The 16,516-nt window shown below is 36.9% G+C and overlaps 1 protein-coding gene across 1 annotated transcript in view; it reads right to left on the reverse strand.

The window, feature by feature from the left end:
• The window catches only part of LOC308191281 (uncharacterized protein), a 156,592-nt gene extending 149,865 nt beyond the window's left edge, over positions 1-6,727 (reverse strand). Inside the window, exons 1-2 of the mRNA XM_080583590.1 lie at positions 5,944-6,727; positions 3,705-3,858 (exon numbers count right to left, since the gene is read on the reverse strand). Of these exons, the coding sequence (XP_080439716.1) occupies positions 3,705-3,739 (35 nt within the window). The 5' untranslated portion in view covers positions 3,740-3,858; positions 5,944-6,727. The remainder of the gene's footprint in view (positions 1-3,704; positions 3,859-5,943) is intronic.
• Positions 6,728-16,516: the final 9,789 nt, after the last annotated feature.

Below are 16,516 nucleotides of genomic sequence, written 5' to 3' on the forward strand. Positions count from 1 at the left end.
CTTAACAGCAGCAGAGATATATCAAGGAAACGATGACATTTCCTAACCAATTTTTACCCATAGAGAGGAATCTAGTTCAAGAATTATTTTCCATACAAACTGTAAAGTGTTCTATGACAGAGATTTTGAAATCAACATATCTTTCTGTTTCCATAGCTATAATTTCGTATTTACAGCTCTATCCAGGGATATCAGAAAGTGAAGTACTTACATGTATCTTTAAGCAGAATAGTAATTCCATTAAATTAAACACATATATAAGTGCTTTTCTGGCTGGTTCCAAAAGGTAGAATATTTAAAGAAATAATATATCTAATATATGTCTATACATCTAATAATATACCTAATACATAAAGAAATCTAATATAAACAACTAATGACAATACTCAAAATATTTAGTCTCCAGCTCAGAAATAAGCAAACTTGGAAATCTATAAGGAAAATAATTCCTGGGCTTGACTCACCTTTCCACTGTGGATTAAATTCTTAGTAACACACAGAGTAATGTAGAACAAGCAATTTGGTGTCGAATTTAGGAAAAGATGCCAGATGTCAGGAAAACGTTTAAATGGTGTTCAAGAAACAAGTGTAATATGACAGATGATTTTGAATCTTTACACTTTTTTTTTTTTTTTTACCTTATGAAGCTAAATCAAATTCACAGCAGTGATCTCTGTTAGCTCTCTGCCCGACAATATAATAGTCAGTTGCAGGGACTGAGCAGCACAGATTGAGCTCTGCATACGTCACAAGAGAAGAGCCAGTAGTCTGCACAGCAGACACGTTAGCAGGAGAAAGGCTCTTGCAGCTCCAAAGGAGCAGTTACATACCTCACGCCTGGGAGCTAAGTTGGATTTACATAGTGGGACCTCACAGCTCTGAAGGATACCATGTGTAAAGACAGATCGTTTCAACTCTACACATTATATGTTTGCCAAAGAGGCTGCGAGTTATTAAGAGGAAAGAACTGGGAAGTACTTATTGTTTTGGAGGAGGGAGGATTGTTTCCCAAGCAGCTTTTTCTCAAAATATGAAGGCAGACATGAAAACCTTAAGTATTGTACTAGTCAAAAACAGCTAGGAAATTCAAAGTCAAGGCTGCCACTGTGTCCTTGGTTGACCCTTTCTTCGATGCCCTGGGATTGAAAAAGTTTCATCTCAACATATGCCCTTGGGTATCATATATATCACAGGACTTACTAAGAGGGTGCAAATTCTGCCTGCCTGCAACTCTACTGCTTCAGCAGATGCGTATCCAACATGAATTTGGTCCAAGGCACATGTTAATGCCAGAATCCTGGCCTTTGCATTACAGGTTTGCTCTATCACTAACCCTTGTCATATCAGTAATGCTCAGCCTGAACTGATTCAAATCTTCTTTTATTGTGTGACAAGAGATGCAGAAATGATCTGAGGAACCATAAAGCAAGTGCTTACTATGATGCCTGCTGCATCTGACCTACATTCTACCCATCTGTTACAAACCTCATTTATGGAAAAACTAAAATTTAAACACTTCCTGGAAAACTAAGAATTCTTAACTTGGCCATATTTTCTCTAGTCACATATGTTATTTGATACCTATCTGTCTTCTTACTAACCTAAGATACTCTAAGATACTTCCATGGAAGACCTAGAATGAAAATATTCCTAAACCACAACTGATTATCTTCTCTGATGTCCAACACGAGAGACATGTAGCAGCTTAGAATTCAGGGAATGGTGGAGCACCACAAAGTGGGAGAAATCACAGGCTTTTATGTGTTGTTGCCAACTAGGAGCCTTAACAGGTCAGTAATCTGAGTGATTATTTATTCAGACCAGATCTGCGAGGAACCACGTCTTCCTGCTAATTTCAGTGTCAGAGCCATATGATGTCCTGTCACATTAGGAAAAGGAGGGGAAGTAGCAAAAGTACAGAAAAGAGCCTGGGAAATGCATCTCTAATAAATTCTGCTGCAGTATGCCATCTGTTCCAATGGGAAATCTTATGCTGTCATAAATCTCAGTGTTGTGGCTAGAAAGACCGAGGGCATGCAACCCAAATTTTTAGATACTGTGTTGTGAAAACTACATAACAGAGCTGAGACATTAATTTGATGAAGTCAGATTTTTATTTATTTATTTATTGGTTGGGAATACTTATTGAGAATATTATTCTCTCCTTTAATTAATTCATTACATAAGCTCTGTAGGTGATGAGGTTTGTTACAACCAGCTACCACAAATATTGACAAAAAAAATTTGACCTGCATTTGCTCACTGTGCCTGGTTACCGAGTATATATAGTAATGTGTTTTTTACTCCTGCTGGTGGGCAGAACTTTTATAATGGGAGGAGACTAAAGAAAATACCAGACTTTGGACCCTCTCTTGGAGAAAAGCCAAGACGGAAGCTGAATCTTTCTTGTACCTTTCAAGTCTTTCCTGACTGAACAAGATTTAACACCAAGACGCAAAATAATATTTACTTTTTACTAATAAACTTCCTGTTGACCATAAATCACAATCATGAACAAGGACTCCTTAAAGGTAGCAAAAATAGAGTAAAAAATTAGTCTTTGTTCCATGGAATGTCTAATGTAATCTCTTTATTTCTATTTTCTACTATTCTCATGCACACAAAGTACCTGCTAAATGTTACTTAGAATGGGAATAATCACATCACAGGCAAGCAAATTTGAAAGTGGTTTCTGTCTTTTTTCAGTGTCTAGCAATGCCTTGTCCAAGGGAACACAGACCAGTTCTAACACAAATACCAATGGACTGTCAGCTTAACATTTGTTTTTTGTCAGAAACATTGATGTACAGTTCAGCCACGGAAATGTTGTGGAAAATCTTGATATTCCTGCAGAATTTCAGGGAAAAAAAAAAAAAAAAAAGCTATTTTTACAGAACACTATTCAGAAAACATTGTAGCCCACCTAGGACTGGAACAGGAACTAATGACTATAGAACATACAGCTACTTTTGGCAGTTCAAATGTGCAAGTTTTCCCAAGCGTTCTTTAAAAAAGGCCTTCCTCTTCACATGGTATCAGTTTTCACAATTTACAGGCCCAGAGTTTGAAAAATCCTTTATTCAGCGATGGAGAATCTTGTATTATTATTATTTATTATTATTATTATTATTATTATTATTTTGTGTATATACTCACCTATATTTGTTGGGACAGTAAATAGAATAGATAACCCTATAATCCCATTAAAAATAAAGCAACATCTCTAAGTAAGCTAGACTTGAATATATAGACAAAAAATATGCTCAGGGGTTGTGCATAGCTAGTGAAATAAAGTAATAATGAATTATGTTCATCTTTTTAAAGTCAGATAACTGTGTGCAAATGTTTGAGCATAAAGATCCACTAGTTCTTTCATGTAGGACGATTTTAAAATAAGGAATGTTGAATGGGCTGGAGTTATAAGTCATGTTCTTCAAATATTGATGTTAGCAAAATTTTTTTCAAACACTACATTGCTTGTAAAGAATATCCTTTCTAGACTATCCTTATGGCATATGCAAAACAGAAAAGTGTGAGCGTGTGAGTGTTACTGATCAGAAGTGGGTGATTCTCACATACAGTGGTTCTTTTGGATCAAATTCCTGGAGATATATATATATATATATATATATATTTCCTATTCAGTAGCCACCACTTTTGCATTTATTTAACTCAGGAACTCAGTATCATCAGGTTTTACTTACAAGAATGCTCCAGAGACAAAGACGTCCTCTTCCATAGATGGGTTGAGAGACAGGTCACTTACAGAAATATGGAGGTGTGTTTCTAGTTGTGCTGAGGCTGATATGGACTACAGAAGTGTGATCTGCCCGTGTATCTGAAGATCAATGTTGACTTCTATAAGAAGTAGATAAACAATACATTGTTGAAACCAGACATGGGATAAACTTTCTCTGTTTACCTTCCCTACATCTTTGGCCATCAGGTAGAAGAAGAATGGGAAGGACACTGTGAGAGGTGATGGAAGGAGGCTCCAGTAGTGTTCAGAGGAATGCAGGTTGTAGCATCAGGGAAACACTGTGTAAAACATTTGGGGCTGTTCTCCTACAGTGATCATACAAATTTACCATCTCCTCTGAAATGTATTTGCAAACTGCACAACCTGCAGTAGCTCCATGAAGTAGTTAAGAAACAAGTTGAAAATAACGACAGATTATCTGATAGTATCATACTGAGATGGTCTCACACTGGCAGAAGGCTCTGGCAAGCACATAGTGAGCTATGACAGATGTGTTGCAATCTTTTCCCTCATCTTGTAGAACCCATGACCTCAAAGAAAAGGCATGCCTTCCTGTAGCAAAGGGAAGGGACTTGTACACATATCCATGTTCCCAATATACATAGGTCAGTGTAAAAATCACAGTAGAGCCACAATAATTTAAAATACCTGACAACATTCATCCAGATATTTCACCTAAAGATATGAAGAAATGTTAAGAGATGCATAAAAGTGTCTTCCAGAAAATTTACAATACGATTTACTGTTAAAAAATGAACCTTCTCTAAGAGTTAAATAACCACACAGTCATACGTCCTTCAAAATCTAAAGCTGGAGAGGATGCTAGCCACTGGGCACTCACTGAATGAATGGAGGCTTTTACCTGCCACCCTGACTCAGGCATCAAAGGTCCAAAGTGCACTCTGGCAGCTAAATGGCACCTAAATCTTTGTGCTTGAAGATTTGAATATAAATGAATACTTGAATGTGAATGAATATGAAGACAATTTGGTATCCCATGTCTAGCAAGTCACTACATCAGAATCCTAACTGCTACCACACTCAAAGCTGTGCGCTGTGTGCACCTCGGCATTGCTTTGCAGGACATGGAAGTCTTTTGTTGGATTTCAATGTCCTGAGCCCTAAACTAATACTTTAAAAACATATTTCTCATAATGAAACCACACACACACACACACACACACAAAAATATTTATTTCTGGTAGGGTTACACTGCTTAACCCACCCTACTTGAACTACAGGTTTAGGTTCATTTTTGAAAGTCATTATCTGGAACATGGGCACTGTTTGTCAGAAAATTATTTCATTCCACTAGATCATATGATTTGATGAAGTGATGGGACAGTGACTGTCCATGATCTAAGGAATTATTTTGGTCTTTAAGAGAAGAACTCTGAGGACACAAATGATGGCCAAGTTATTTCCACTGTGTGAGAAATGCAGTATTGACTGGAAACACTCTGCTTACTGTCTTATTGCTATTATACAAAAGAAATTGTGGGGGGAAGAAAAAGGGGGGGGGGGGAATATCAAGCTTGTTGAGAGTCAACATGACAGGCTGACATCAGAAATGTCATCCATCAACTCTCTCTGTAGTCTATATAGAGATTCTCAAAGATATGGTACTTCAAAGAGCTAATCTCTGCCTAAGTAATGAGTTAGTAGATGTACTATATTCCTAAGAGTCTTTATTCCCAAAGAGCTCAAGAAAGGATCTCACTCCTGTGCGATGTTTTCATGTTCCTATGCTGATGCTGGAGTGTTTTTCTCTTACTCCTACTTTATCCATAGTTAAAGTTGAAAGCCTGCGCATTCCCTCTTAATATCTTGTGCCAAATTTAGTCTACAACACCTACAGAGAAGGTCAAAGGGAGATTGTTACATCTGACTCAGGAAGGAAAGACTGAATCAACAATGCAAACAAAAAAAAATCTGTATTAGGGGGTAAAGAGATTGACCTTTAGACATAGCAACTGTAGCAGAATGGACTAGTCATAAAGCCGTTCACCAAATGATTTGCTCTGACTCAAAATGAAATAAACTCAAATCAAAATGAAAGAAATTTTTTCTTTCATTTCTTAAAGTCATTGTTACTGAAATAAAATTAGCTTACTTAGACAAGTTTTAGTTAGGGTTCTACACAAAATGAAAAATACCATATTTGTCACATAATAAATACAGACCTGTTTTGGGGTTGGTCTTCTCCTGGACTTTATTTTTCGAATACAAATTTTGACAGTAAATCCTAGAATAAAAGTTTTATAATATTGGGCATTGTGGTAAACGATCACAAGTTTGAAAATGTGAACTTTAAGCTAAAATGAAAAGTTCTCTATATACATCAACAAAAAATGTCCCAGTAGTTGCAAAGCTCGATCTTAAAACCTGAATTCACAAGTTTCTAGATTTTTCAGAGTGTCAACAGTATTTGGACTGGAGTGCCCTTTCCAGGTAGACATATCCAACTTTGTTCCATGGCACTAAAACATTGTACAGAGTCTGCCTTTAACCTATTCCATATAAGTCTCTTAAGATCTGAAAACAGGACCAGATGATCTTGAAGATCTCTTCCAACTTTAATGATTCTATGAATCTATGAAAATGAACATGGAGTAAGGTCTGAAAATTTTCAGCATTGCACAGACTCTTATTAGGCAACATCTGCTGAAAGTAGTCCACAATACAAATAAACAACATAGGGAATGACAGAAAGAGATATAGCATTGAGGAAGTGATTTGTCTAGAAAAGCAGGAGCTGACTGCAGTAATAGCACTTGGCTCCCCTCACTTCACAAGTTCACAAGTTCAAAAGTCAAGTGTTTTGCCCATTTTAAAGACACATTTTTTGTCCAAACACAATTCTGATGTTAACTTTAAAAACAATACCAAAACATGATGATGTTTACTTTCCAGTGAGGTAAAACACCTCTAAATTTTTTACATCTCAAATCTTTTCACCTGCCCAGTGAGCAAACTGTTTACAGATGCTCATGCTCCACCACTGGACCACTGGAGTGTCCTGAGTGTCTCTACTTGCAAGTGACTGAATGATCTATGTAAAGAGGTATGTATCCTGTCACCTGGGAAAGCTGTGTTCTTAAAAGACACATGCCATCCATTCATTTGGATGCTTTTTTATTTGCCAGAATACCAGGGGCCATTCAAACACTGGAGCTTCCTAATATAAAAAGAGCGTGCAGGTAGCACACTGGGCTAAGACAGCTTGTATTCTCTTTCTACCAAGGTACAGTGCAGAATGCTTTCAGGAAAGGTGCCAACCTTCTCATAATGGATAATTATTTTAGACTGCTCTGTTGCCTACCAGTCCTGAATCTCATCTTAATGGCAGCTTGCAAGATCTGTGGTCTGCTACATAATAGGGCATTATCTGAGATGTTCATTCCTCTTTTTGTACTCTCAGTAGGCTTTGGGGAATAACAGATGCAGTCAACTGACAGGCAAACTTTTTACATCCTTTCCCCTCCCTTCCCTCCCACAAGAACTGCTGGGAAGATATCCATTATCTCAGTCAGCAAACGCACAAGCTCTTCTGTAACCACAGCAGGAATGGCAAGATGGCCAGCTGAGTGAGACAGAGAAGAAATGCAAGGGCAGCCCAGGAGTCTGAAACATAAACTGTCCTTTTTATGGCTGGCTACTTGGCAGAGATGAGAAGCTGCCTGTAAGGGACATGGGTGATAGCACCATGATCTTTCTGATCATTGTCACCTCTCTAATGAATTGTGTGCTGGAAAGCTGCTGTCAATGATTGAACCAGTAGGTCCAGTGCAATGGGACTATTTCTGAATTACTGGCTCAAATCCAGGAGAGAAATATTTTGTCCTGAACCTCTCTCTCCTTCTTAGTCTCCTGCCTCTGTTCTGCCTTTGATTTTCAAACTCCTTCTGGCAAAGGATATTTCCCACCAAAAAAGCTTATACAGCGCCCAACACAGTCAGGTCTTATTCCTGGTTAAGGCCTCAAGTCTCTAGCTTAATAGAATATCCAACACTGAAAGTACCACCCTAATTTAAAGGGAAGCATTAAATGTCAGTTTATTTTTGAGCATTTTACAATCCTTAAGGAAAGACGTCAGTAAATATTATTCTTATATGATCATTTTTTCTAATACTCTAAGCTTCCAAGTCAGTTAAAGGTGCTAGAGATCACTGTGGGCATGTCTCAAGCAATGCCAGCAGCACCAGAGAAAGAAGCACATGGTCCAAATCAGTAGAGGCTATTAACCAAGCCTCGAGGGCTCTTAACTGTGAGGAATAAAAGGCTGGAGGCATGATGTTGGAGGTGAGAAGGCTACTACTGAAGGCATCCTTGGGGATGATCTTTTGTATTCTCTGAGGAAATGAAAGACTTCCAGTGAGAGGAAACAAAAGACCTGAACAGCAGGAATATTTTGGGACTGGAGCCAAGGAAAAGAGTCAGTAACAAAGACTGGTAATTTTGCGTGAATTGTTGTTTTGTGTTGTTGAGCACCAGGACACAGCTGGTGTACTGGCGAACCTGAGGATTTGTATTAACTGTATTGAAATGATAATGAAGTTTTTATTTTATGATTGCAGATGTTGGTGGATTATTGTTATTAAGCCTATTAGTGTAATAGTACAAATATGAGTTTCTCTTTGCTTACAGTCTTATTTGTTGTAGCTTTGTGAAATTAAATTTAGATGGCTTTTAAATAATGTAAAATAACATCAATTTCATAACATCAAGGTCAATTGAGGAGGTAGAAGCACAGAGCTGAAGGTAAAATAGTTCAAAAGATTCAAATTCTTGACAACTTGAAAGAAACTCACTGCTTTCCGCGGTTACACTCAGGGCATATGTTTAGCTATTCAGTGATCATAAGCACAACAGAAGTGAGATGGAGATCTGGGGATCCAGGGTTATTTTATGAATCTTTGAAAGTAAAAACCATGTTCTGCTTTGAAAAGCAGGTTGTCACTTTGCCTCATCTTAAAAAAAAAAACAAAAAAAAACTGATAACTTGAGCCATCTAGACTTCTGCTGCTGAACATGGAGCATCTCAAAGCTGTCCAGTTTTCAGAAAAGAGGCTTGAAAGGTTCATGCTTTCAGAGAACTAGGCTTTGTCTGACTATCTCGGCTGAACACCCAACATACTAACCACATTTGAAAGTATTATCTTGCCATACGAGACATTTTTCAGTCTATTCAGTATAGCGACCAAGTTTTGTTGTTTTGTTTGTTTGTTTTTAATATAAAACACATGAAATGAATGTACGATACTTGATTTGTTATTACAATTTAAGTGTATATCAAACACATTAAGACAATTCACTGCACTTATGAACTTGCAATCTCTATGACTATTAGACAAAGACCAAGGAAAAGTGATTGCCTTTCTTGCCAAGGCTCATGAAAGTACAATTTTACTTTAGTCTTAAAACCTCACCTTGCTGACCAGCACATATTGCTCTCACAGACACTGAACAGGACAAATGGAAGGCTAAAACATGCACATCTGAAAACATGATTATGCTGTGACCAGACAGTTACCACTAATTTTATTAATTGTTTAATCTCTTTGTTGCTCAACCTCCAAATGCATGGGTCTTGTCCTTATCCTGGTGGTAAGCAAGACAAAAATTACTCGAAGCTGTGCAAACAGCTCTGCTGCCTTGGCTGACCTGAGGGCACAACAGCTAGCATAGGTCAGAGAAGCACAGAGCCTGATGTACAGTAACTCATGCTGAAGAAAGCTAACAGAGTCCTTTCCCAGTGCTGCTGAAGAAAGCTGAGTGTTGTTTCCCATGCTACTAAAGGCCACAGATTTTGGGCTTCTGCTGATGGAAAGGGATCCCGAAGGAGGAGGGGACAGCTGGGGACTTACCCATCACAGTCCAGTTGTTGCCTCTCCCTAAGCAGTGGAATTTTTTGAGACAACTCTTACTGCCAAGTCATACTTACAACTTTGAAGCCCTAGTTTTTGAGTATACCTCTCCAGGCTTTGGTTAGCAGCCCTTGGCAGCTGCCCAGCCAGTGACAGGTGCTGGGGTGCCAGAAAGCATTCACGCTGCCAGCAGGGTGAGGGCTGCTCTCTCACATGGAAACCTAACACAGGAGTCCTCAAATGCAGCAAGACTGGAGAAAATCACAGGAGGATAATTCTGACATTTTAGGTTGGTTGAAGGATCTTGGATATATACTGTAGCTGGGCCAGTATCTGCTGAAAGCCCTGAAGCACTGGCTAAGACACAACTTTCAGACGTGTTGTGAAGAACCCCTGCCTTTGTTCGTGTGCACAACAGCTGGCTCAGCCACCAAATCAAGATAAATGATTTCTCCTAGAGAGTACGAATATTGACACTCTTTATCTGAACTGTGAGTTAAGCCTCTGCTTGAAGAGGAGGAATACACTGGATTTGAAGACCTCGGGAAAGGACTTTAAACTCCTATATATCTATGTGCATACTTTGAGATACATAAACAAAACAGACATTGAAAACTCAGTCCTTGTTAACCAGAAAAACAATATTTTCCAATTTCTTTTAAGCATAGTAATTGAAAGATTCTTCAGATGTTCTTCACACACAACCCTATCATGCAGAAACTTCATAATGACAAAAAAATCTAGAAAAACATCTGCTCTGACACAAGGTTTTTATTCATTACTTTTTATTTAGTCTTTCTCATTTTTATTAATTCTTTCTTCATTTTAGTTGTGTGAAGAAGTTAATTGAAGTGTGACAGCAGTAAGTTGCAGAGAAAGGCCAATGAAATTATGTGTTTGTTTGTTTGACATATGAATCTCAGCAGTAGCTGAGTCATTTACATCTAGCTTTATATATGTGTTGTGCACATTTATATGTATATATATATGCATACTATATATATTTGTGCATTTATACAGAGAGGCACACACAGACTTTTAGCCATTCTTCAAGAGGCTGTAGCGTAGTCTCCTACTTGAATGTAGTCAGAATAAAATAACCATTAATCTCCCAGCACAGCCTAGGCAGTGACAGGGTAAGCTCCCATATTATGCTGCCAACAAGCTTCCTGGGCTGAGAAGTCCGTTCCTTTCTTGGCCTCTTGGCTGAGCCTACTTACAGACATGCCAACAAGCAGTAAGTTATAGTGTTTTCTGTTATGACACCTGACTCATCAAGGTACTAAACCACCTGCTTGATTTCAAGCATGGGAAATATTTCATTATTCAGATGCATTCTCAACTGCCATAGCTGAACAGGCATTGGATTAGTCAGAAAATGTAACTGGCAGCACTCACTCTCTCATTTCACACAGACTACCAAATTGTGACAGCAAATAGTCACTGCTTTCCTGGCCTCTATCAGAACCATCAGGCAAAGAAAAAAATATTTTCTATAAGTCCTGTGTTTTCAGACTTTTTACACAATATTTTTAAGTCAGGGGAAAATTCTGCTTCCCATACATATAGGCAAATCCAATTGCTTTATAAAATATAATACTTGGAAATATGGAAGGGCACTATTTGGTCACTGGTACTTTCCCTATCTTCAGCATCAGTTATATTGAAGCCATGCTGTTAGGGTTTCTTAAGATGCGACAATATTCGTTGTATTTCCCAGAAATAGTACTAAAGCTTCTTGCCATTTACCACAGTTCTAGATCAAAGCCTAGCAGTGAAATACTGTAATGCTAGTGAGAAAGTCATTTTAAAATGCAAGTGGAAATGGGAATGACCCTTTCCTTCAAAATAAAGAAAGCTAAATTCTCTGACTTCTCAAAAAATGTGAACAACCTGCACCTCCTCCTGAAGTATATGGCTGTCAAGAGACAGGTCTGAAAAAGATTGCATCAATTTGCTTCTTTTGCATGACTCAGCACTAAGCAGCAGTGCAATGCTCAAAATGGTATCACAATCAACAGAGCAGCTTATACTCTCCAGACACTGCAGAAGGCAAAGGTCAAAAAATTTGCAAAATAAACTGCAAGTAAAAAATGAAGTGCTTCTGTTCAGTATTTAAGGTGATCCTGTATTTGTACCAACAGAGTACTGTCGATTTATTATGATTGTGCTGATGCATAATTTAGTTGATGGTAGCTTGGAGCCAAAAGTACCTCGTGATGTCAGCACATATCAGGGATGTTGAAGTAAGGCCAACAGAAGATTCAGATACTAAGCAGTTCTGAAAGATCAAATTGTATTTGTTCATTTTGGATGCCCCAATAGATGTTCAGTGAAAGTTTGATGACTACTTTCAGAAGTGGCCCTTACATGAGTAGAAATTCTGTGTCAACCTTAATATCAAGCCCATGTGTAGGTTCGCTGGCACCATTTAAAATTATACTGAGAAGTGTAAAAATTGAAATCCTACAAATAAGTTAAAATAAAACTTTAAATAAGTATTTAGCTATTTTTCTGTTCAGCTGTTTTGGTTAAAGGTGTTAGAACAACAGCATGAATCTCAGTAGATTGTATGTGTAATTATTCTTATGAAAATACCATATTCACAGACATAGTTCTACAAGATCAACTTGCCTAGATACAATCTTGTCTTGGGCACATGCCCAGTAGTAATTGAACAAGAAAAGGATCTGTACAAGAAAATAACCTTCATGAAACAACCTCTGAGAGCAGAATTTCCACAACTTCACACTGTGCCACAGAAATCCATAGACCGCCTCTTGGTTACACTTATATTGATAGTTCTGCTCTACCTTCTTTGCTAGCAATTACTTTTGTTCTGCAAGGGGCTTTTCTTAGGTTTTCTGAGTGGTTGCTTCTTACAGAGTTCACTGCATAATTAGCAATATTATCGTCCATAACAGGAATGGTGTATACCAGAGTGTGCATTATTAACTTTGCTCTTATAAGACCTGCTTGAACTTTTCAGATTGATGTTACAACATTGTCTGAGTCCTACTGATTACCATGGAATGATTTTCTTTACTAACGCTGCAAGAAGTAATTCAGTAAATTATAGCAAATTGTATTTTCTGAACAAAGTACTTTAGGGGTCATTAGGCATTAACACTTTATATATATATATATGTACTTAAAACAAGTTAAGGCTTTAATCTTAGATATAAGTCAAGATTAACCTTACTTTTGAAAGAAAAAAAAATATACTGCACATTCAAACACATGTAAAAGGGTGTTCTGTTTCATGTATTACTAACAAATGTACCAAGGCAATAGATGTTAATTACTTGTTAAAGTTGCTTGAATCATAATCTTAAGAAATACTTAGTAGAAAATTATTGAACATCACACATAAACAATCAATCAAGGATTGGGAAAAAAAATAATAATAATAAAAAGATGTTTTCTCAAAGTTTACAAGAAAAATATAAAGTAAAAACTGGTTCTGAAAAATGTGCCAAGAAATCTGCATTGTACAGTGTTTTTTCAAGACACAGGGTTTCTCAGAACAGTAGCCAGGTAAACAAGGTGCTATGGTACTCTGTGATCCCAATAAGGTCTATATTGACTCTGTGACTCTGTCTTTTTTTCTGAATAGAAATTTCACACACTGCATATGAGTTGTGCTTTTAGCAAACCTCTTTTTCTCAAATGAAATTCATTTTATGGTTTGTTTTTATATATATATATATTTATAAATTAGTATTTTCCAGCATAAAAGCTTTCCACTCATTTCTCAGCAGTTCAGCTTGTTTTCTTACCAGCTATACCACCACAGTGGCACAAAAACAGCCAAACAGATGGCCACTACATCAACATGGCACCACATAGATGCTCCTCAGACCAAGCTTCAGACAACAGCTGAGCTGAACTCACTGTGACTTTTAATCTTTATTCTGAAAAACCTTTTAGTTGGAAAAAAATCGATAAGATAATATTCTATCTAATACTCATTAATTTGACAATGACATTGCACCTCGATTTTTAATTCTGAAGTTTTTTTTGTATAAATATCTTATCACCATTGCTTTGGAAAATCTAATTTATTTCCAGGTATCCTATACATTTTTTCATATTATTTTCCTTTCTTCCAGAGACCACATTTACATAGACAACTGGATATGGGCGAATTTGTCCTGTTTTCTTTCAGCAGTTTCTGAAGGTTCGGTTAATTCAGTTGACTGAGAACGTTCAAATGTTCCTGCCCTACATTATTAGAGGTACTATGTTGTGCAGCTTTGTAGTATTAAGTCTAAATCCATTTGTGTGAAGGATAGATAGAAGACAAAAGAAAATTTCATTCTTTTAATTCAGTGAAGAAAAATTGTTACTGACGTGGAGAAAAACATAAGAAAAATGAATTCATGGGAAGCCATTTTTACTTAAGCACCATGTGGGCACTTTTGCTTTCACTACTTCAGAGCCCTGTGAGGAAGTCAACATGTACCAACATTTAATATACAATTTGTGAACTACTAACATTTAATTTAATATTATTCAGTATAAATTTGTTTCATATCAAGAGTAATGAGTGTTTTTTTCAGAGTTTGGCAGTATTTGTTCTTCACTGTACACTCACTGTAGACTGATTGACAGTTTCAAACTAAATACCAGTAGCCCAAAATAATGTACTCCTACTCTCAGCTTGTGCTTGAATATTCAAATCTGCAGATGTAGGAGTGAAACAGAAGACATAGAAGTGGGGAAAAAAAAAAAAAAAGAAAAAAGATTCCAGGTGTTCAATGTTTGACATTGGCTCACTTCAAAGAACATTTGTTTCTTCAAAAATTGGACCCTGTTACCTTCCCCATAGAAAAGTTTCAGGTCTTGCAAAAACTTGTTTAATAATAATTCCCATAGAGTGAAGCAATGAACTACTGAGGTAAGAAGCTTTTCTTACCCATTTCAGCATTGCTATATTAAATCCTGAATATGCGTTTTGAAAAGATTCATATAAAAAATTAAATTTTTATTCTTAAAATCAGAAAGCTCTGTGAGGCTGGAGTCTTCAGTGTGAGCTTTTAGACCACAACTAAATCAGCAAGATTCTTTGTGCATATACCTCCACATGTCCAAATAGTTGCAACCACAGAGTTTAGCCTATGTTAGTATGTTAATACTAGGCACTGTGTATATGTGCAGAATGAGTTTAAGGGCCTATTATCTCACTTGCATAAGCAAACAATTTGCTTGTGAAACAATTTAGCATCTGGCTTTACAGCCAGAACTGTTTATTCATTTTCATTAAGGCATTACTGCTGTGGAAGCAAAAAGAAAAATCTGCTTCAAAATGAAGACAATTCATAGTTACATCTTAACAGCCTTACACTGTTTTCTTAACACGGAAGAATCTGTGATACTTAACACTTCTGTACTGTAAAATGGAGCGTAATCAGAATGAGAAATGTTCCCTCACCCTCTATATCCAGTCAAGGCTGATACCTGAAGAAATGGCTTAACAGGCTTAAATTCAGTCATTCATGCATGTGCAACATTAGTGTCCCCCACTGAAAATTAATTAACAGATCTTTTTCACATATTCATGATGTTAGGCTTCACAGAAAAGTGCAGAAAAAGTATCAGATGGCTTTAAAGATTCTGCATACTCCATGGTCATGCAACAAATATGGAAAATTTGGGTCGTTCCAGTCCTTAGTTAAACTTCTCCCCAGGCAATAAATGCCACTCTGTAAAGACAGGATAAGACTCAGAAAGTATAGTGAGGTTGTTATGGTTTGCTTCTCTGAATTGTTTTAATCATGTTACGGAGAAAAAGGAAAAAAAAAATCTATCAATATATTTTTTTGCTCCCACGAAGTATTGCACATTTATAATTAATTCCTTCACCAGGAAGAAAAAAGATGAAAATGCTGACCTGAAACATACACTTAAGATTTACTGGCTTCTTTGACATGCATGTCAGTATGTGAGTAGAATAAGAATAGTTTTACAGAGAAAAAAAAAAAAAGACTATTTTATTATTTCCTTCCCACTTTCATCCTTCATACTAGGTGTAGGAAAATTGAATATTCAGTAGAGAACAAATTGGTTACAGGTCAGATTATCAGTATGTGTAGGCTGGCATAGTTTAGCAAAATCAAGGGAGTTACTCCAGTTTACACTAACTAAAAATCTGTCTCACAACTAGGACTATGCGAACAATTGATATCTCTGGGTCAGTGGTAGAGAAGAAAACAAGTAACACATGTCAAAAGGACTAAGGGTTTTTCTCTGACTTGAGAGGAAACACGTAAAAATTTAGTGAATTGAAAAGAAAGCTATTTCAGTATAGGGATGTTTTTAGTTATATTTCAAGGCATCTTTCATGTAGAACTAAATGAAATTTGGAAACCAGTCTAGAATTATAAGGGAATGAAACAGAAACTCAGAAGAATAGGGAGGGGGCAAAACTATTGATGTGATGACCCATCCTCTGCAGCCATGATGAGACTCTAAAAACCAAACAAGCAGGAAGCAGAAGTGGCCTAAATAGCAGAAAGCCAAGATTTCTGAGTCACCTCATGTAAACAAAGTGACTCTTCTTTTTGTAATAAACAAAACTATAGAGTTTCCATGCTTCACAGGTATGCCATGATTTGGGTGATAGAAAAATGGGTAGTCTGGGTAGAAAAACTGGAGAACATCCAGGTTGATTTTTCTCAGGAAAAAGCTATGGGAAACAAGGAGATCTAATAAAAATGTAATGGTGTTGCCATAGAAAAATGCCAAGCTGACAGAAAGTTAAGCATGAGTCACAACACAGCACAGAGTGTTTTATGTTTAAAAAGGGATGTGTTCCAACCCTTGCAGACACACCTAGCGTAATTTTAAACTTTATTTCATGTCCTAATCTCAATGGTAGAAGAGGCCA

The sequence above is a fragment of the Anser brachyrhynchus genome (assembly GCF_964034855.1).
Source record: "Anser brachyrhynchus genome assembly, chromosome: 1".
Classification (NCBI taxonomy): domain Eukaryota; kingdom Metazoa; phylum Chordata; class Aves; order Anseriformes; family Anatidae; genus Anser; species Anser brachyrhynchus.